Source organism: Solanum stenotomum, chromosome 4 (genome assembly GCF_019186545.1).
Source record: "Solanum stenotomum isolate F172 chromosome 4, ASM1918654v1, whole genome shotgun sequence".
Classification (NCBI taxonomy): domain Eukaryota; kingdom Viridiplantae; phylum Streptophyta; class Magnoliopsida; order Solanales; family Solanaceae; genus Solanum; species Solanum stenotomum.
Genome location: NC_064285.1, coordinates 12,228,964 through 12,251,322, shown reverse-complemented (window position 1 = coordinate 12,251,322; position 22,359 = coordinate 12,228,964). Strand labels below are relative to the sequence as shown.

At 34.5% G+C, this 22,359-nt stretch overlaps 3 protein-coding genes across 6 annotated transcripts in view; all 3 read left to right on the top strand.

The window, feature by feature from the left end:
• Nucleotides 1-22,359, top strand: part of LOC125862319 (cytochrome c1-2, heme protein, mitochondrial-like) — a 924,866-nt gene that overhangs the window by 483,054 nt on the left and 419,453 nt on the right. The window contains exon 1 of one of the 3 annotated variants that reach the window (XM_049542369.1): nt 13,039-13,042. The exons of the other annotated variants lie outside the window; for them this stretch is intronic. Within the exon in view, the coding sequence (XP_049398326.1) occupies nt 13,039-13,042 (4 nt within the window). Of the gene's footprint in view, nt 1-13,038; nt 13,043-22,359 lie in introns of those variants that run through there. 3 annotated transcript variants of the gene reach the window in all.
• The window catches only part of LOC125862338 (uncharacterized), a 533,211-nt gene that overhangs the window by 434,921 nt on the left and 75,931 nt on the right, over nt 1-22,359 (top strand). The window lies entirely within an intron of this gene.
• LOC125862314 (probable protein phosphatase 2C 60) lies at nt 4,437-20,749 on the top strand. Of its 2 annotated transcripts, none has more exons than XM_049542361.1 (11): nt 4,437-4,623; nt 5,061-5,183; nt 5,397-5,460; nt 8,202-8,310; nt 9,028-9,181; nt 14,666-14,791; nt 18,938-19,061; nt 19,157-19,233; nt 19,477-19,529; nt 19,978-20,032; nt 20,155-20,749. In XM_049542361.1, the coding sequence occupies exons 2-11, from the start codon at nt 5,067-5,069 to the stop codon at nt 20,362-20,364; spliced, it is 1,089 nt and encodes a 362-aa protein (XP_049398318.1). In that variant the 5' UTR covers nt 4,437-4,623; nt 5,061-5,066; the 3' UTR covers nt 20,365-20,749. The 2 variants fall into 2 exon arrangements, with proteins under 2 accessions (XP_049398318.1, XP_049398320.1); XM_049542363.1 differs by having other exon boundaries at nt 4,443-4,565.

The window sequence follows — 22,359 nt, the reverse complement described above, 5'->3', positions numbered from 1 at the left end:
CAAATGATCGACATTTGTCTGACGAAATATTATAGATCTGAATTGTTATCTATCTTTATTAAAAACGTACTTGATTTGTCAAAAATTTTATATTTAAAAAGAAATAAGAGAAGTCTTTTTAATGAAATAATTCGTTGATTATTAAATAAAACGATAATGCCTCCCTAATTTTTCACCAACTAACAAAGCAATATTACTTTACTTTTTTTTTTTTTACTTTATAACAAGTATGAGTCCATACCACTTATAAATCAAAATGTAGCAATAACAATTCTAAATGAGTATAATTATACATATATATTTTTTATAATATCTGTTTCACACTTTCTTCTTCCTTCACATCAATAATCAATACTTTATCGAATTTTCTCGAGTCTTTCATGAGTGCTATCTTTCCTTCTCTTATATTTGTTTCCCCTCTCCTTTTGATTTTTTTTTCAGATTTGGTTCAATTTTTGCTTTGATTAATAAAATAGTTGATTACTCCATATCGTCGGATACTGTTAACTTTCTCGCCATTCTTGTAACTGTCACCTGTAATCCACGCAAGTGTGTCTGCACTCCCTGAATGGATGAGAAAGAAAGAATTTCTCGGAGCAACCCCCAGGTAATAACTTTATTCACAATAGCTTATATATGAATTCAAATTGGAAAAAGCAACTCAATATTTTAATTTTATTTTCAAATACTAACTAGTGTACTTGTCCGCACTTCGCGCGGTTATAAGAAAAACTTAAATATATTTTTAAATAATTAATGTCACTATTTGCTAAATGTTTTAATAAATAATATAATTAAAGAGAGAAACACAAATTAAAATACGACTTTGGTATTACTTATTAAGAAAATTGCTAAAAAGAAATTTTCATACTGATTAAAAAGTTGAAAATATAAACATTGATATGAAAAGCTCCAGTTAATTGAAAATCTAATTATCATAGGTTCATACTAAATTCAATGATTTTATAGCAACATTATTGGTTCAATCAACAATTGTAAATCTACTCGATCATATATTATGTGACTTTCTTTTTGTTTAAGTGACACAATAATGAAAATAAATAAATAAATAAAGATACATTTGTGGTAATCACGGTGAGAAAGAAATACTTGTATCATATTCTAACATAGTTATGCACGAAATTCAAAAGTTAGAGATATATTTTTTTTCGATATTTGATGTTCGTATCGACACTCATCTAATACAATTTGTGTCTCATAAAATCCATTGATATTAAATTTTGTGTATTTAAACTCTCATTCTTGTAGAGACATTGGGAGAAGAGAGAATTAAGTTGCAATAGTGCAACGTTACGGTTGAGGTTACATTTATACAAAAAAAACAGTTAAACACATAACGTAAAATGAGATATATAAAAATAAGTCATGATATCATTTAGTGACTTGGTGTGATACTTACCTAATCCAATTATATAGAGATTATCAAAGAGCGACAAAGAAAATATTTTTTAAAAATAATACGTGTATGCAATTTTGAAGATAGGTCAATAAAAAGTTTGTTATCATAAATACAATTATTTATATTATTGAAATATTATCGTGGTAATTATTATAAATAAATTGGAGTAACAACTCTCCAAAGGATAACTCCTTCTTTGATGTAGAAAAAAAATAAATGAAACTTTTATTTGCTTTCAATAATAATAAATTTAATACACATTAATTATCTATTCACATTTATTATGGTAAAAAGAAAAAAAGAAAAAAATATGACTCTTATTATCCTTATTTACACCCTATTTATGTTGTGAAGAAGAAAATTAATTTATATATATGATTTTTTAAACACTTTTAACATAAATTTGTTATTGAGAAAATTAAATGATGGGATTTAAAGTTTTTCTTAAAAAAAAGTGAGTTAAGAAAATGATTATTTTTTAGTTTTTTTTATTATTTATATGTACATAATTCCTAATTTTACTATACATATAAATTTGATCATTTTTTTTATAATTTTTTTTATAATGCCTCTTTTTATAGGACAACAATATGAAATATCAAATGATATCATGAACATGATTATTAATATAATTTTGGAGTTATGATCATCAAAAGTCATTAAAGTACAGAAAATAAAGATACTTAAATTTTTATATTGGAAAAAATATGAATCAATGAAGGAGTATTAGTAATGATACATTTATTTTTGTACAATAGTAAGAAATAACTAAGTAGAAAAATTGTAAAAAACAAAAAGAGACAAAAAGAAGATAAATAAGATTCTAGGCCAAAGAGATGTGCTACACCACTTTTCTTATATCTAGATAATTCTTATGTTGGTAAAGAAAGTAGGTTGAGAGAGAACAACTTTACTAAATTATTTTTATCCTAAACAAATACTTTTGTATTTCAATTTTTGACCAAACATACTGTAATAGTGATCTTTGAAAATCTCAAAAACTTGAGAACTTCTAATATTAATAGTAATAAAAAAAACACTAAAAATATGAAGACTATAAATTTCCATATCAATAATCATCTTTTTATAAATTATGCAAAATTTTAAAAATTATGAATTAACTTTACATTCTCATGTTCTATCATAATAGTTTTTAAAAATTGAGTTGCATGACTACAAAATTATATACACATGCTTTATTGAGTAGCATACATGTATTGTTGACTTTCTTTTCAGCTTCTATTTTCAATAATATCCTGATATATATATATATATATAAATGAAGTTAACTAATCATATAAAAACTTTAAAGAATATTTAATTATGAGTTAAAGATAAAAGAAGGATCTTGTTATCAACATAACCTAATGCTCCAAAAACTACAAAAAAAAGAAAAAAAGATCTCTATAAACTACAAAGAGAAGCAAAAAAGAAAAACTCAAACAATTTTTTCCAAAAAACTTCATGATACATATTATCAAGAATTCAAAAATAATAACATTGAATGTATAATTGCAAAAGAGAAAAAGTGATGACTATATTAGGCATATTTAATAGTTTTACCTTGTAAAATCGAACTACACAAAAATGTCTAACAATCTTCATCATAGATATTTCTCCTGCAAAATCAGATGAAAGAAGACAAAAAATTAACCAGCAAAAGAGATAAAAGGTGAAGAATAAGGAAAAATGAAAAAAAATAAATAATCATCACATATGTCTCAAAATAGGTTTTTATAAGCGTGATTTTAAGATGACATGAATTTGTATATTAAATTATTTGAAGGTTATGAATATGAAAGGTTAAGAGTTATGAACATTATTAAGGGTAAAATTTATATAATTGAAGAGGTATGAAAATAAAATAATTGAAAGAAATAAGAGAAAAATGTCAAAAAAATCACAAAAAAGATAAATAAGAATCATGCCCTTAGAGAGCACCACGTCACCATTTTCATATTCAGCTTTATTATAATAGTTTTACCTTGTAAAATCGAACTACACAAAAATGTCTAACAATCTTCATCATAGATATTTCTCCTGCAAAATCAGATGAAAGAAGACAAAAAATTAACCAACAAAAGAGATAAAAGGTGAAGAATAAGGAAAAATGAAAACAAAAATAATCATCACATATGTCTCAAAATAGGTTTTTGTAAGTGTGATTTTAAGATGACATAAATTTGTATATTAAATTATTTGAAGGTTATGAATATGAAAGGTTAGGAGTTATGAACATTATTAAGTAATATTTATTAAGGGTAAAATTTATATAATTGAAGAGGTATGAAAATAAAATAATTGAAAGAAATAAGAGAAAAATGCCAAAAAAATCACAAAAAAGATAAATAAGAATCAAGCCCTTAGAGAGCGTCACGTCATTATTTTCATATCCAGCTTTATTATTATATATAGATTTGATCAAATATAGTAATAAATAATAGTAATTCTTTTCTATGATTCAAAAAATAGATCCAAATAAAATATTTAAGAAGTACACAAGAGAATAGAGATATTTTCTTTTACTTACTATTAAGATTTTTTTTTTCATTATACTGAGCACAAAATCAGTGTGCTACGGCGCTAAAATTTCAAAAACAGTGTGCTTGGACTACAGGATATGTCATATATGTAATAATTATCTCAATAAGATAATCTTTCATAACAAATTTAATATAATACTCTCTCCGTTTACTTTTAATTGTCATAGTATTTTTTTAGAGTTAAATTATATGAACTTTGACTAAAATTTTACAATGTATTTTTTCATTATATTAATATGCAAAAAAAAATGCAATTTATAGTACTTTTCGTATAGTTTTTAAATATCTACTTTTTTTGTTTAAAATATCAAATTAATGTTTTCTAATTTAATTTTAAAAATTAGTCAAATTGACTTTCGTAAAACGTAATATGGCAAATAAATGTAGACAAATGGATTAATAGCAACAACAATTATAATAATAAAATATTCAATTATATATATGCAATATTTTACGGATAATAAGGTGAAAAGAAAAAAAAAATAGCATGAAAAAGTAGTGTCATGCACCGCCGATTGGCCACTGCATAGCTAAACGATCTCTAATCATTTCGCCGACTTCGGCATTGGGAGAATAAGTTTTTTCTCAAACCCTAACACACAGTATTCTCTTTTTGATTCATTCCTATTTTTCAATTTTATCGGATCGATCTTTATACTGGTAACAAATTTTGTAATTTTTCAGCTTAATTATAGTACTTGTGAAACTATATAGCAATTTGAATATTTATAATTTAGAATATAGTGGATTTGTCTGCATAACTATGGAAATTTACTTCCATAAAAGTTATTCTTGCAATATGTAATCATATTTCTTATGTAAACAAACCAATTCTGTTGAAATTCTCTGTTTTTGTAGCATTTCTACACTAGATAAAAGGATTATGATACAAAAGAAGGATTAAGTTTGTGTATTTATCCATTTTTCTCCAGTGTATGTGCTTAACAACTCTGTGTATTTACTGTCTTGTGTGATGTATGTGTGTATCAAGTTTGTGTATTTTCTATATTATATATGAGCATTTATTTACTAAGAGGTTAAATTTATAGTGTTAATTCTCGATGTAAATATGTTTATTGTAAGGCTTCCATATGCAGGTCAAGATGGGAATATATTTGAGTAGTCCCAAAATTGAAAAAGTGTCAGAGGATGGTGAGAATGACAGACTAAGATATGGCTTGTCATCAATGCAAGGATGGCGTGCAACCATGGAAGATGCTGTAAGTGCATGCATGTGTGCTTCTGTAATCTTTAAACTTCCATACGATTTGTTGCAAGATGATTCCTATGCCTTTCATATCGTCATATTCATCCCTTTCAGTCATCGTGCTTTGCCAATTTATTATTTATCTGACATGATGGCGACTCCCAAGTAGCTTTGGCTTCATTTTATTACTCAGTGTCCTAAATTGCTGATTTGATATTTTATGTAGCATGCAGTTTATCCGAGTTTGGACACTTCCGCTTCCCTCTTTGGTGTTTATGATGGCCATGGAGGTAAGCATCTGACTCTTCTGATACAGGACTTTATAACTGTCTTTTGCCAACAATGCTGGTCTTTGTTTGAGTATACATATTAGGTGGCACTTGATATTTGATACTTATGTTTTTAACTCTCGTTCTTTCTCTTTTGGCAACATATGAGCTTTTGGTTTCCATGTTGTTACTTTGACCAAAGTTTTTTCTTGAAGATAATGTTTAGTTCTCTTTTCTACTTCGCTGAAACTTTGAGATCTGGTAATGCTTTAGTTACAGATATGACGAAATTGAGGAACTTCTATCTTTTGACTGCATGTGTCATGTATAGTTGCTTTACGTCTTTTTTTCTTTTCCAGTTTTCCCTGCATTGAAGCAGGAAGTCACTTTAATGGTTTGTTAAATTTGTTTCCTTGTTGTATTGTAAACATATAATTACATTAGTAGTAGGGTGCAATTGCTTATAGAAATCTCATCTTATCAATGTCATCCAAAAACTGGGAAAAGAATATGACCATGTGTGTAAGGGTATTTCAAAGAAGTAAAAAGAAAAGGATAAGAAATATAAACTTCAGTATCTGTTTATCCTTCACTTTCTCCTCGGAAGTTGGATGTCCTCTCTTTCCATGGTTCTTTAATATCTTACGAGGGGGTTATTGTCTATATTTTAACGGCTCTTCAGTTGCCATATCTTGTCCAAGGACAGTGGTTATATCGTTTTACATTTTCAGTTGCTCAATTCCATTTACTTTCTGTGATCTGCCTTCCCGTTATACATCATGAACCTCTTGCGGAGAACAATCTTTAGCTTGTCATTCTTTCTCCCTCCAAGAGGTCCCCAGCTCCAACAAAGTTATAAAAAAATAAAATTGGACATGGATGATAATGCTGTGTAATAGTTACATCTTGCATGTTCATGCTATTCCAAATGAATCAGAACTTTACATGAACGTTCTTCTTATCATAAACTTGATGTTGATTAGAGTGAAGTGTTTTCCCATAGCAACTTGTCCTCAGGCCATTTCCTGGTGTTGAATGCCTTCACCATTATTTCCTATAGTGGACCAATTCTTATAACTAACTTTTGTTAACTTTATTCACCCAAAAATAGTCCGCTAGGTTTTGTGTCGAAATCCGCACATGCTCTTCTCTCGATGGAGAAAGTTCTCATAAAAGTGAGTCATTTCTTCCTTTTGTTTCAGATAGCTATCGAGTGACTTTTGAAGTATTTCTGTGCAATTCACTGAATGTAATTTTATTGTCTTCTTTTTTATCACTTTCAGTATTGACTTTGAAATCCAAATGAAGTATTATCTATATAGATATTGAGTGTCAACTTTGATTATTTTGAAACAGATTTCTTCTTAAGTCGGATATGTTAAGATCCTTTCCAGTTGCAATATTGTCAGTAATCTTAAACTCTCAAATAAGTTTTGAGAGGATAGGGTCTCGATTTGACATGTCTCCGTTCTCTTTCCTCATTTTCTTTTTGGTTGTTTCAGTATGTCCCAAAGCTCTGTATCCATCACAGAAATCTATGTCAGCTGCAAATAGTAGTAGTTTGAGGTCCCTTTCACATTTCTTGCTGCACCTACAATTTTTTTTTTCTTCAGTGAGTCTTCATAGGCCATGTCTTCCACAGTCCTCTGCAGATTATCATTTTCTTGAACAGGATCCCTGTCAGGTTATTCTCAATAATTCTTGGTTCTTTCCTTGCATCCAGTTGAGAAACAGCTCAAATTTATGACACAAAATTTTAGATTAATTTTGAGGCAATGAGATCAGGAAATTCTGCGTCTCCTCACTTTCTTTATTTGATGAAGTAATAAGAAATTTTACTGCCGGCATCAAGAGGATGCAGAATAGTAAAAAAGTTAGGAAGATGGCAAAACATCATTAGCTCAATTACAAAAAGACTAAACTAGTACTAGGGAGCTAACAAAGCTCAAAAAGTTCTCAGGGGAATCTATCGGTGAAAGATGCCAACTAACAGATACAAAAAACATCTATCCCTAAGGGAGTGATTTGGAGTTGATAAACCTTCAAAACATCTGTTGTTCCTCTATGACCATACACAGGAAAAGATACTAGCAGGTACCAAAAAAAAGTTTGGCTTGAATGCTTGATGGCCTTATCAACTCTCCAATTGCAACTGCAGTCAAATGCCTCTTTGGTTCTATGTGTCTTTACCTAATTAATACCAAATATAGACAAAAACATATTCCATAAGTCAGCAGTGACTGTATAATGTACAGATAAATGGTTGTTTGATTCAAGGTTCTGTTGGCTCATGTAACATCTATTGGCAATCTGAAATTTTCTTTTCTTAAGGTCATCTTGAGTGAGGCAGGCTTCATGAAGGGCTGTCCAGCTGAAGCATATGATCTTTGTTGGGAGCTTAGTCTTCCATATCAACTTCCATGACCAGTTATCAAGTTCTTCATTAGGACCATATGAGTTTGCATAGCCTGCTTTCGTTGAGATTTACCATCCTTGTCTGCGCCAGCTTTACTTGTCCACTTCCTGGATATTTATCACCTGGCCTTCTAGCCTAGAAAGTAGGGGGATCACTTGCAATGTATGATTACTTCCTTCAAACAATACTGCTGGATTTCAAAAACATTTCATCTCCTCATAATTGCAACCATGTTGAGGGAACAGTTTCCAGTTCCATTCCATTGTTTACTTTATTAAGTAGCTTGCTGTAGTCACATTTTGCTTAGACCCCATATTAACACTTAATAAGGTCTTCCATTTTGTAGGCGATGAAGTTTCTAAATTTTGTGCCAAGTTTCTTCACCAAGAGGTTCTTAATCATGAAGCATACTCAGCTGGGGATATACACACTTCTATTCGGCATGCTTTTCTCAGGTCGCCTCAGTCCTAGTCTTTTCAAATTTAATTTCAATTTTCATCTTGTGCCGCAATGTATTCATTGACCTAGTCTACACAAGGAAGCAGGAAGGTGTCATTCTCGTGTGATTTTCGTGTTCTCATCAGCCAGAGATTCTGAGCAAGGACAATTGCATATTCAAGTAACTAAGCTTTTTGATCTAAGAAAGTATGAGGCATGTTGGGATGGGCTTATATTTTTGTACTTCTATGAGATTTCTTCCGATTAATGATGATGATTAAATTGTCTCCTTGACCAAAATTGAGCATTTTCATGGCTAATAAGGTTTCTAGCATTAGTGTCCCTTTGAGTCCTCCAGATATTGCATGTTAACAACTAGCTGTTTTACTTTTGCACTTGTCAAAACATTTTCTTTTCCACGTTTTTCTTGAGCCGGGGGTTTGTCGGGAACAACCTCTCTACCCTAAAAAGGCAGGGCAGTCTGCTTACACCCCACCCTCCCCAGACACCACAATGTGGGATCATACTGTGTGGGTTGTTGTCGTTAAACAACTAGCTGTTGATCTTGAACTTTTCTACCATAATTTTTCAATATGAGAGTGTTAATGTGGAAATTTGTTGTGGCTTTTACTGGAAAAGGGGTTTTCCACGGTATTATCATAGTTTTTTTCAGTGTTATGAGCTTCTTGTCTCTATGTTTATGAGTCTGACCTTATGTATATTTCTCCATTCAGAATGGATGAGATGATGTGTGGCCAAACAGGTCAGAGAGAATTAGCCGCTTTGATGGCAGAAAAGGACCAAGCTAAGGACATGATAGAGGGTTTGATATCACCTCCCAAATATGGTGAATCCAAGGGGGAAACAGATGGTGGGTCTTCAGAAGAGGTATCTGTCCCGACCTTTATTTTTTGTGTCGACCTATAGCTACAAGTACAAGGGGCATTACACTTGTTTGTTGCTATACACACATTCTTTCTTCTATTAATGAATTTTAGGGTCCTATTCGTTAAAAATAAATTGAAGACTGACGTCAAAATTTTGGAAGAACTTTTCATCTTTTGAGTAATTTGTAATTTCCTGCATCTTACTCCAGGTTGCCATGCCATTGCATGTCTAAGAGGTGTTTGGATTGGCTTATTTTAAGTAGCTTTTGGCTTTTAAGTTTTTTTTGGAGGTGTTTGGGAAAGACAAAAAGAGATTTGAAGCACCTACCTTTAGATAAAAAAAGTACAAAAATAAGCTAAAAGCCAAGAGTTGGGTAAGACCAACTTATGGGTTTTAGCTTTTAGCTTATAGGCTACTTAAAAAAAGCCAATCCAAACACCCCCTAAGTCAGTCATCATGTTCTATTATGAATGTGATTGTATGGAATCATCTAAAAGGGCATAACTGGTCATGACGTTGAAGATTTAGTTGCAAGGCTTTTCTTTTCTTTATCTGCATCTAATATTTGTGAATCGCCGGTTTCCTCTCATGATTATCGTGGTCTGGCCATGGATGTTGTGGAGTACTCTGGCGGTGGTTCTAGGTGGATCTTTTGATGGGAAATATAGTGTTTAAGTTGATGGATAAGAGAAGAAAAGGCTTGTAGCGAAGGAAGCAAGCCTGACACATGGTCACCTGAGGAGAGGAGAGCACAGTTGTGCTCAAAATGTTATCTATGTAGGAAGGATTCAGAAAGTATTTACCATGTATTCCTACATTTTGAGGTAACAGACAGTTACAGCAATTTTTTTAAAGCATGAAAGAGATCAAATGCGTCATGCCAATGGCTACTGGAGAACTATTAAAATTCTGGAACAACATGGGAGGGACTGTGGGGCAGAAGACATGGTGGAATGCAATTGCTTCAAGTATCTGGTGGACGATAGGAACTTGAGATGTTTTGAAGGAAGAAATAACTCTATCCAGAAATTTAAGATGAACTGCCTTTTTTACTTTTCATTTTTGAAGTAAAGAAGAACTCTTATGAGATGTAGTTTCCCTGTTAGATATTATTGGATCCTTGAAATGAAGGATGTATACTTTGCTTGTTTTGAACTTTTAAATATGGCTTCCAGTAGTCTTTGTGCTGAAGATTTATAATACTGTTACCTTTCTCAAAAAATAAAGGAGAAGAAAATGGAGGGCCGGCTGGTGAAGCTTTTCTTCAGTGATGGAGGAAGAAGATGAAGATGTATGTTGTAAAATTGTTGTTTCCTGATGAGAGATCTGACGGTCAGTAGTGAGGAGGAGAATGGAGCAATTCTGGTTTTTTTCCTATTGGAGTTCAAGAAGATAGTTTATGGTGAGTAGAGAGCAGAGCTATGGTGGAGGAAGATAAGATGGTATGAAGAGCATGCCTGACACAAGAAGTTTTGAAGAATAAAGGGGCCATCATAGTTTTCAGGTGTTTCTTGTGCAAAGAGACAGATAAAACCAATAGCCATCTGTTTTTACACTGCACATTCACAACACAACTTTGGTCCTTATCCTCAATATCAGCAGAGACAAGTTAGGCTATGCCTCTGAGCATACTACAGATTGCTTAGCTGCTGGATGAAAAGAGGAGGTAGCAAAAACCAAATGAAGTGGTGGAGAATTATTCCACAATGCATTGGACAGTTTGGAGAGAAAGAAACGGGAGATGTTTTATAGAAACAATTCCATTCATAAAGTTAAATGGAATTGTATAGGATCTTTCTATTTTTGGTGTAAAGAAGTAGGTTTAGAGGATCTAGATCATTTTGTAGATTTATCAAGATCCCAATATCTTCTTTTCTCTTTGTTTTTTCTGTATCTAACACTTTTTGATGGTGTACAACATGTCCTTAATGCTGAGGAATACACATTTACCCGTTTGAACAATTTTTGTGTAGTAGGGAATTTGTGAAAATGAAGTTTCAAAGCTATTTTAGTACAAGCTGGGGGGAGGGGATAAATATATATCAATCCTAAAAATATTGTCCATTGAAATAGTGTAACGACAACATTTTTACGCTAAATTATATGTTTGGACAAAAAATTGAGTTGAACTTGATGAAGACTGTGTGAAGTTGAAAAAAAGTTTTAAAAGTTCTGTCATGACTCAAGTTCATACCACATACTGTCCACATTGGGCCTAGGCCAAGATGAATTTGTCTTTTGGGCTACGCCATATCGAGCCCCAAAAGAGTGTGTATCATGTGAACTTGAGCTATGCCTTATAAAACACTTCACTTTCCTCCCTCATTTTGATCTGGGAAGATGTCATATGCACCTCATCTTTTGAAGCTTGCCAGTTCTACCCTTATCAACCAATCCTTTGTCGGGGGCATCACATATACTTCCTTTAGGGACTCAACATACTTCTTAAGGTTTGCCCACACTATCGTAGTGACAAAGGACATGCTTTGAATACTATATATGTCACAATCCAAGTCCATGACATGTATTGTTCGCTTTGAGACATTGCCAGCACAGATGGACCGTCAGGCTACGCTGCATCGAACCCCAAAAGTATGCGTACCATGTGAACTTGAGTCATGTCTTCACTGGCCCCCTCCCTTATTCTAACGTAGAACATGGCACCTCATTTCAAAAGCTTGCTAGCCTAAAAACCTGTCAGTCCTACTTGACCTGGCCTCATCGACCCACCTTTGTTAGGGGCATCACATATACCCTTCTTAGGAACTCAGCGAGGATGCTGAGGTTTGCCACCATTGTACTGAGGGAGTACAAGCTTTGATACCAGATTTTTCATGAACCAAGTCCATAACACGTAATGGCTGTTTTAGGCTTAGGTTCGCACAAAATTGTCTTGCAGGCAACGCCACATCGAGCCTCAAAAGTACACGTACCATGTGAACTAGAAATATGTCTTATAAAGCTCTTCACTTTCTTCTCTCATTCTATTGTGAGATTCGCTTAAGGTGTCATGTGTACCTCAACTTTAGAAGCTTGCTAGCCTAGAAGCCTAATAGTCCTGCTTGACCCGCCCTTCGTCAGGGGCATCACAAGTTCAAGTTGTGTTTTGATAGGAACTTTGCTTAAAAAAAGTTTGTAAAAATTATGTTATGAATGGAAGTTGAATATTAGATAACTTTCACTTGAAATACACTTTCAGATCATTATTTCAACAATATAATCTTGCACTTGAAGTTTAAACACACAACACAAATTTCATGGCTAAATGTCAACTTCCAAAAAGTTGAATTAACTATCTACAAGTGAAAGGGGCTTCAGAAGCACATGATAGACTTTGGGTTGAAATATTTTCGAGGGGAGATGGTACAACCAAATGTTGAATGATATGTTGGCACTGAGGGAATAGTGAAATAGATGGTACAACCAAATGCTGAATGATACTTTTTGCGTGAGGGAATAGTGAAACAAAGTGTTCTTTTATCAAAACCATGTTTTCCTGAACATTGTTTTACATGAACAAGGTTTTTTTCCTTTATAGAAAAGAGAAGAGAAGGAATTTTGAGAATGTACTCACTAACTTGGCTCTGATGCCGTGTAGAAAGGAGGAAGAGAAAAGAGAATTGTACCTATTGGGCCTAAATAGTTTGTAAACATGTTCTAAAGGCATACAAGAAAGTCCCAAGGGACATTATATGGAGATGCTTGGAGTCGAGAGGCGTACTTGTGGCTTACATTAGAGTGATTAAGGTTATGTACTATTGATCCAAGACCCGAGTAAGAATTGTGGGGGGAACTCGGAACACTTCTCGGTAATGATGGTGTTGCATTAAGGATCCAAGGAAGCGGGAAGATAGATAATGATGTTACACATTGTATTAGAGCAACGTAGAAACGTAGAAGGAATTGAAGCTCGCATCTGGTGATCTATGTAGTACGATTGTGTCTCCAATATTTAGAGGAAAGTAAGTTCTACAAAGTAGTTATTAGACCAACTTTTTTTATATGGAGCAAAGTGTTGGCCAGTCAAGTACTCACACGTTCAAAAGATGAAAGTAGCAGGAATAAGGATACTTTGATGGATGTGTGGCTATATCAGGAGCGATAAGATTAGAAATGAAGATATTTAGGGCAAGGTGAAAATGGTCTCTGTGGTGGATAAGATCAAGACTAAGATGGTTCAGTCATGTGAAGATGAGCACAAATGACCTAGAAGTGAAGAGGTGCGAGAGGTTGATAGTGATAGGCCTAAGGAGAGTTAGAAGTAGATCGAAGAAGAATTGGGGAGAGGTGAATAGATAGGAGATGGTATATCTTTAACTCATCGAGGATTGACCCTAGATAGGAGAGCATGGAGATCAAGGATTAGGGTAAAAGGTTAGCAAGTAGTTGAGCAATTTCTCTCTTTCCGCTTGGAGTACCTTAGTTGCTCCCTCTTCTCCTTTCTAGTATTATCATTATTATTTCAGGATTATCTTATTCATCAATTATATCACTAATGTGTGCGCGCACCAAAAGGGTAGCGGCTGCGGGTTTCCCTTGTCATAAAAAAAAAAAAAATTACATCACTAATGTTGTAATTTTTCTTTGGTTATCTTACTATTTTTGCTACCAATATTTCTCTCTCTGTTTTTTTTTTTTGGTTTGTAATTGCATCAGAGCTTCTCTCACCTTGTATTTTTTAAACCTATTTTCAAGTTTTTTCTTTGAGCCGAGGGTGTATCGAAATCATCCACTCTCTACCTCACAAGGTAGGGGTGAAGTTTGTGTACTCCTTGTGGGATCACACTGTGTTTGTTGTTGATTTTTCTGAAAATGCTATACAATGACAGGAATTGAATCTTCTATATGATTCATAATTAGTTATTTGACAATCACCTTTCCCCCCCTCCCCCCACCCCATAGGTGAATGTTATTTGATCTTTTGGTTAATCTAGTATCAATTCCCATTAAATGTCGTAGTATCTTTATCATTCTAGCAGCATGAGCGGAGGTTATTCTACTCTTGCCATTGTCTGACTTCTGTTGAACATTGTACTGAACCATGTTGGTTCATAATTGGGATTGAAGTGCTCTAGATTAAAGGAAATCTATTTCCAATCATTTTAAATGCTTGTGCTCGTTTCAAATCCCAACCCCCTACAAATGACGTGATATATTTGCAAAAAAAGAAAGAAGAGAAAAAGAAAACATTCAGAAAGAATGAGAAACAAAAGTGTTGAGAATATCCTCAGGTATATTATTTTCAAGTCTTTTTATTCTCAGAGGTGTAAGATATATTTATCCAAAAATAAAGGCTATAAGACTCACTAAGAGGTTACAGAAAGTACTGTGAACTCCTAGTTTTGCAGTGGTCTGATACTCCAATAGACTGCTCATAGTTATAAATATTGAGATTCTAAAAATTTATTTTCTAACTATTTTCAAGAGAATCAATATACTGGAGTTCAATTTTTTAACATTTTGCTTTTTTTTTTTCCAATGTAGGGGGCTAACTCTGATTACCATGGGCCATCTGCAGGAAGCACAGCTTGTGTAGCAATCATTCAGAATGTTCAACTTCTTGTAGCAAATGCTGGTGATTCTCGCTGTGTCTTATCTCGGAAGGGTCAGGTACCATTTATTTTTGAAGCAGTTAAATGTTCTGGTCCAGGATTTTTTTTATGATAATGACAAAGAAATAGTATTAGATAAAGGATTAGCATCAAGCAAGTGCAAAAACTGAAGTTACAAATTGTGCAATCTTCAATCATGTCTGACAAAATATCTACATCCTGTACTAAGGTCAACTTGCACCAAAAAAATGCAAAGAAATAGTTCTAAGCTTAAGGCTAAGAATGGATCTATTGTTGCCTTAATGAATCCTGTTGTTCCTTTCTGTCTGTACACTCCACTAAATAGCATGGGGTATGGTATCCCAAATTTTGGGTGACTTTCTGTTGAGTCCAGCCTTGTTCCAGCATGAGAGAAACTCAGTTGTGGAGTTTGGCATTGTCCAGTGTATGCCAAGAATGTAAAAAAGAAGCACCACAGTTGAGAAGTGGTCTTGCAGTGAAGGAAGAGGTGATTCACGTCTTCAGATTGGTTTTCACAGAGGGTTAATCTGCCACAAATCTGAAAACCTCTTTTCTGAAGGTTGTTTTGGGTGAGGAGGCTTCCCTTGCAATTAACCAGGAGAAACATGAGACCATCTGGAGGGGCATTGTTATGCCAGATTTTCTTCCAGGACCATGCCTCGATGCAGTCTTGAGATGTCAACAGGCACTAGCAAGATTTCACAGAAAAAGACCCCTTTCTGACCTTTCCATACATTGGAATCCAGTTTCTGATTATCTATCTAGGGAGATGTTGATGAGCAATGTAAGCAGATCACAAGTTCTTTCCACTTCCCAATCGTTTAAATTCCCTATGGGAAATAAATTCCAGCCCTGTTCAGATAGAAAGTCAGCATTATGGAGGGAGGAAATGCTGTAGCTGTCCTGAAAAAGTTCTTTGAGAGGTGTTGGCCCAACCATGTGTCATCCCTAAATCTGATTTTTCTACCAATGCCAAGTGAGAAACCAGAATTTTCCATGAATTATGGTCATAAGAGCGAATATGTTTCCAGGATCCTGTTCCATGCATGCCTTTGGCTCTTTGGTGAACCAAGAATTTCTCAAAGAGAATTTTTCGATGAATAATCTTCTCCATAAGGCGTTTTCCTCCTTGTTGAATCTCCAATGCTTTTTTAACAAGACCTCCATCATGGCATTTGAAGTTCTTGATCCCAAGACCCCCCTTCTTCCTGTTCTTGGAAACTTTATCCCACTTGACAAGACAAAAGGAGTTGTTTTGCTTGTTTCCGTTACACAAGAAATCTCTTCGCAATTTATCCGTCATTGAGGACAAGTCTCTCTATTTCCACGAGGTAGGGGTAAGGTCTACATACATTTTACCCTCCCTAGACCCCACTTGTGGGAATACACTGGGTATGCTGTTGTTGCTGCCATAAGTTGGAGGACGTGTTGGAAAGAGGGACAAGTAGGAAGAGCATCAAGGAAACTATTGATAAAGGTAATCCCCCCCCCCCCCACCCCCCAAGGATAAATACTGTGGCTTTTAATTTGCCAATTTGTTCTCATCTTCTCAAGACCTCCATTCCAGATACTTATGTATTTTTTCTTTTCTCCCAAAGTTAGGCTCAAATAAGTCGTGGGAAGAGAACTTATGTTGCTTTGGAGTATGCCAGCCAACTGGTGTTTATTAGGAACCTGATTGACTGGGAAAATTGAGCTTTTTGAATAATTGATGTGAAGATCAGAGATGGCCTCGAAAGCATTAAAAATTAGCCATAGAATCATCATTTGGTGCTCCACGGTATCGCAAAAAAGCAATGTATCATCAGCATACAGAATATGTGAGATATTAACCTCTAAATATGCCGGAAAACCAGAAATCTAGTTTACTTCAGTAGTCCTGTAAATCATAAAAAAGGAGAGAGAGGATCTCCCTATCTTAATCCTCGTTGTGTAAGAAGGAAACCACGAGGTGTGTCATAGATAAAATGAACTTCACAGAAGAGATACAGAACCTGATCCAATTGTTCCATTTAGGACCAAGACCTATTCGGCTCAATAGATTCTGTAAGAAGTTCCAATTTACATGGTCAAAAGCTTTTTCAATATCCAATTTACAAATAATGCCCGGGCTTCCCAGTTTTCAGTCTCGAGTCCAAGCATTTGTATGGCAATCAAAACTGCATCCGTAATATTTCTATCACTGATAAAAGCCATCTGAGAAGTGTTGACTAGTTTGGTGATCACTCTTTTGTGTCTTTCTGCAAATGCTTTAGATAAAAATTATAGAAGCAACTAATCAAGCTGATAGGTTCGTAGTTCTTGAGCATTTGTCGCTCCATTCCTCTTGGGAATAAGAGTAATGTATGACTGTATGAGGCATTTGAACTCTTTAAAAAAAATTCAGCACCGTGGAAATGGTTCAAAGCATTCAGCAAATCACTTTTAATGGTATGCCAACACGATTTGAAAAACTCATTGGTAAATCTATCCGGTGCCGGGGATTTATCACTGTCACAGATCTTGACAACCCCAGGATCTCCTTTTCCTAGAATGGTCTTTGCAGCCATTCATCCTCCTCCCTAGAAATGCAAGGAGCATCTTTATAAAGCCATTGAGGTCGCGGATCTGCACCTTCTTTATTAAGATTTTCATAGAAGTCTAGTATCTCACTGGTTATGACCTCCATGTCATTTGTAAGAAAGCCATCAATTTACAAGCCACCTATTTTATTGTATCTTCGATGAACGTTTATCATTTATGAGAGAAAACCAGTGTCGTTATCACCTTGTTTCTACCATAGCCATGAGATCTGTTCTGATTTGATGATTTCCACCAATTCCGTTTGTAAGTTCGCCCTTTCAATCAAAGTCTCATCCATAGGAGTTGAAATGAGCCTTCGGCCTCTTGATCAAGCTTCAAAATTTTGTTGAGAATGAATGATTTCCTGCTCTCCAAATTACCAAAGGGGTCCGATACCACTCCTTGAGCTTGAATTTCAGCATCCCAAATTTCCTGGGAAAGATGAAATTCGGCCTGCCATGAGTGTTGAAAGAAGCCCACAACTCTTTCACCAAACCCCCATCAGCCATTTGATTCTAGCCACATATTTTCTAGCTTAAAATAGGATGAGTTTCTTGACCACTGACACATTGAAGCAAAAGTGGGGGATGATCCGAGAAAACACAGGGAAGAACTGATTGTTTTATGGTGCTGAAGTGATCATTCCATTCGGTAGTGAAAAGAAATCTGTCAATCTTTGAAACCACTGTGCCAGAAAAGTTTCTGGTCCAAGTATAACTTTCCCCAAATAAAGGAGGAGACAATCAAATCAAGCCTTTTATGATGATGGAGAAATCAATCATCCCCCGCCTACAAGTACAACTGTGCTTTTTTTTCACTCGGTACCTTGTAGTGTTAAAATTCCCCAATAACCCAAGGTCCCTCCAATAAGCCCCTGGCAGACGCTAACTCAAGCGATAGCAAATTCCGGGCCAGTCTTTTTGTGGAGCATAAACTCCTGTCAGGTTCCAAGAGACGTTGTCTATCAAATTAGACAGAGAAATGGAGATGGAGTGAAGACCTTTGAAAGCTATATTTCCCCTCGAGATTCCCCTATCCTACAGTATAATAATACCCTCAGAGCTGAATGTTACATAACCATCCCATCTACCAAAGAGTAACTTCCCAGCCAACTAGGAGACCAAACCTCAATTTGTTTCTTGAAGGGAAAGATATATCAATTTCCACTTGAGTAGGAGAGTTTTGATGAGGTTTGTGAAATCATTCAACCCTCATAACATTCCATGATAGTATTTTAAGGTTCATTTATGAGAAGAAGAAAGTGAGAACTTCCCCTGACCCCTTGGTTGCCTGCTCACAAATTTTAGACTGAATACCAGATTCTTGACCTCACTTGCAAATTTTGGATGTGGAGAGGAGGGATCTTTTGCAGAAGAAAACTTTTTGCATGAAACCTTTCTTTCTCAAGGTTTTGCAGAAACTCCATATTCTCTTTTTCTGCCCCAAGATATTTAATTCCCAGCAATTTGCAGATCTTTGGTGTTCGTATCCAAGAGGAAAATTTTCTTTCATCAAAATGTTGTGGTCTGGGAATGTTAAAGTGATTTTGCATCATTGTACATGATGCATGTCTTTCTTCTAAGTAGGCACAGTTGTATTAAGCACAAAAAATGTTATGCAGGCATATGATATGTCTAGGGACCATAAGCCTGACCTTCAAGCTGAAAAGGAAAGGATTAGAAATGCTGGTGGATATGTTCGGTGTGGACGGGTCAACGGGACTTTAAACATGTCAAGAGCAATCGGTATTTGAAAAATATTGCATTTTCTCAAATATACTATAGCGAGTTTCCTTTTTCCGCTTGTGTTATTCCCGGTCTGATCAATTTGATAATTTCAGGAGACATGGAGCTGAAACAGAACAAATCATTGCCTGCTGAAAAACAAATAGTGACTGCTAATCCTGATATCTGCACTGTAAGTAAATTCAATGGCTTACGAATCTGTATAAATATGTAATGTGTGGAGGAAGATTTTCTACAGTATATTTTGTGTGTACAGTGACATGAAAGGTCGTTTCTAAAGAAATGTCTTTTTTCGGAGCATTATTGCTTTTCTTAAATTATTAACTGATCAGAATTGAGAATTTATATGTTCCTTTCTAGCTGAGGATATGATTTGTGTATTTAACATTTTTTTTTCGAATTTTCCTCAAACCAGGTTGAGCTTTGCAATGATGATGATTTCCTTGTTCTAGCTTGTGATGGCATATGGTAAGAATATTGTATCATTTAATTTTATCTTCCCAGTTTGGTCAACTGTATTTGAAACCATCATTCGATGATTTCTAGGGGAATACCAGCTTATGTCAAGAGTTGTTAGATTGCTGGGCTTAGAGTACTTGAATTTGCATACTGTTTGCTAGTAGGTTGACAAGATCCACGAGGAAAAATATTGGTATGGGTTTTTATTGGTCCTTTTGAAGTTAAATGGTTGTTTCCATACCAAAAGAGGAAAAATGATGGAGTCAACCAGGGAAGGTGGAACTTTCATCTTTTCAATGTAGTTAGAAACTCTCTGCCACATGGTTATTTTCTTGTACTTAGGTCTTCAGTTTACGTTAGATGTGAGTACCTTTTCGAGGCCTGTTTGCACCCCCTTTTTTTGTTATTACTTATATCATAACACTAGAGTTTCATATCTGTATTTCTTGTGCATTAGGGATTGCATGTCAAGCCAAGAAGTCGTGGACTTTGTCGGGAAACAGTTAAAACATGTGAGTCTTTAATTATTTTGTTCGCTGTTAAAATCAAAACATGTGAGTCTTTAATTATTTTGTTCGCTGTTAGAATCATTCTTTTCAGTTTGTAAAAATCAATGGTGTCACTATGTGTGCAGGAAAAAAGGCTCTCAACTGTTTGTGAGACAGTGATGGATAAATGTTTGGCCCCAGCCACGGGTGGAGAAGGATGCGACAACATGACCATGATCTTGGTACAATTCAAGAAACCTTCCACGATCTCCACAGTGATCAAGGAGCAACCACTTGCCTCTAATCAATATTCTGAGTGTAACGGAAGCACAGTAACATCTAACGATATGCCATAGTAGGATCTCACTATAATGATAATGCAGCTAAAAAAACCTGAAACCAATGGCAACACTTATCATCTCCTATACAGGAAGAGTCATGCTGTCGCTGTAAGCTTTTGAAATTTTGATAGATAAAAAGGTAGCGTTTTAGATAATATCCGAAGATCTGTTCTGTATAGGTTCAAATAGGCCAATAATGTACACGGGACAAAAATGCTTTCAGTTTAGTGGAATTGATGAGTGTAGTATTTTCCCTGTTGTAGAGAGAAGAACCATTAGTTGAAATACTTAAATGTGGATTTTGATTGTTTGCTCTGCGGGGAACGCCAATACACAGTAAGATATCATACTGTTTTTGCAATAACTTTTGTACTGGGAAGTGAGTTGTGTCTTTTGTTCCAATTAACTACGAACTCTTTTGGTATGGAGATTGTAATTTGGTCATGTCAAATCTAACTAGCACATAGGCTTCTTACATCTACTAACTGATACATCTGATTGAATTGTTTTGTTGGACTAAATTCGTTTTTCTTATAAGCTTTACTCTTTAGTGAATAGTTAAATCATCCTATAAAGACTAGATCATCCCTATCCTGGAATTGTAGTTGTCCCATATTCTTGGATACAGGTCTATTTGTAGACAAAACATCATTATATGTGTGTGACAAAATTCTCGTACAATGAGAAGGGATTGTTACTAATAAAGATTACGTGCCTAGTGGTAGGATTAATTAGATTTAATTTGGTCTGCTACTTTTAGTGTCATCATGAAAATAAAATTGTTTTGAGTAGTAGTAGAGTAGACCATTTACTTTAGGAGGCAAGGTGATTGAGGCGTGGTTTTCTTTACACATGAGGCGTGCTGCTACATACTCGATTCTCTCATCTTATTTTGTTGTTGTCTCTCCAAATGATGTCTAATATCTGTCCCCCAAGTAATCCGAATTAGCATCACAAAGTCCTACTTTGGGGCCGTGGCATTTTTGATGAAGTCTAACCGAACTGAATTAGCACTTCTCAGATCAGGCTAGGCTTCTCTAGCTCTAGATGCGCTAGCGATTGGCACACAGAAATGATTGCTCGGGTTACGGTCGTGATATCTACACTAAATTGTGCTTTAGGCCCATCTAGTGTGCTTCTTTCACGACATGCTATAATATTAGATTCAACCTCAAGTTAAGGATGGATGAATACTTACTACTCCACTCCGTTTCAGTATTAAAATGGACTTTGCTTTAAACTCACGGTGTATACATGGCTATCATCAATCATGAGCAGTGGATGCACGTACATACTTATAAAGTAATATACTACATATGGTTAATGAACTTTATACAATAATAATGTACGTACATACTTGCAATAAGTGATGCCCAATATTGTGAATGAGTAGGACTCAACCATGCATACTCTGCATCTACTAATAAAATTCTTTTCTGAAAACAAATAAATCGTTAGTGCGTGCAACAATATTCATATTTCTTTTAATTCAATATTAATATCTTGGATCCTCTCTATTTAGACTTTTTTCTCTAAAATTGTGTCTGCTCAATCAAATTGGGTAGTTGGTTAGAGTTATGCATGTATTAGTAATATAAAAATCAGTTATGGATGAATCTATGTATTATTTTATGCAGATATTAATTAGTTATTTATGTGTGAGTTATATATGTATTAGTTATTTCACTTTCTATCATGCATAAACTAATACATAGATTCTCTCATAACTTATACATGTTTTAGTTATGCGCATTTCTAAATTGTCAACCCAACACCATATTAATTTTAGTATGAATAACTTATTTCCTATCTACCTACCAAATATCATATAAGTTATACAAAACTTAATATATAAAGAACTTATTTCTTATTCACCTACCAAATAACAACGACATAAAAGAATGAATTTAACTAACAATAGTATGTTCCATTATGAAATTTGTTAGCCACCGTTATACCATAAAACTTTTGGCTAACGTAAAAAGAAAGAAAAAAAATGTACACCCTATA

Bases quoted from the DNA above. Each gene is read 5' to 3' on its own strand.
- LOC125862314 (XM_049542361.1), top strand. From the start codon at position 5,067: ATGGGAATATATTTGAGTAGTCCCAAAATTGAAAAAGTGTCAGAGGAT. The intron at 5,184-5,396 runs GTAAGTGCATGC...TATTTTATGTAG, and splicing joins GTGCAACCATGGAAGATGCT to CATGCAGTTTATCCGAGTTT. The intron at 19,062-19,156 runs GTATTTGAAAAA...TGATAATTTCAG, and splicing joins AAACATGTCAAGAGCAATCG to GAGACATGGAGCTGAAACAG.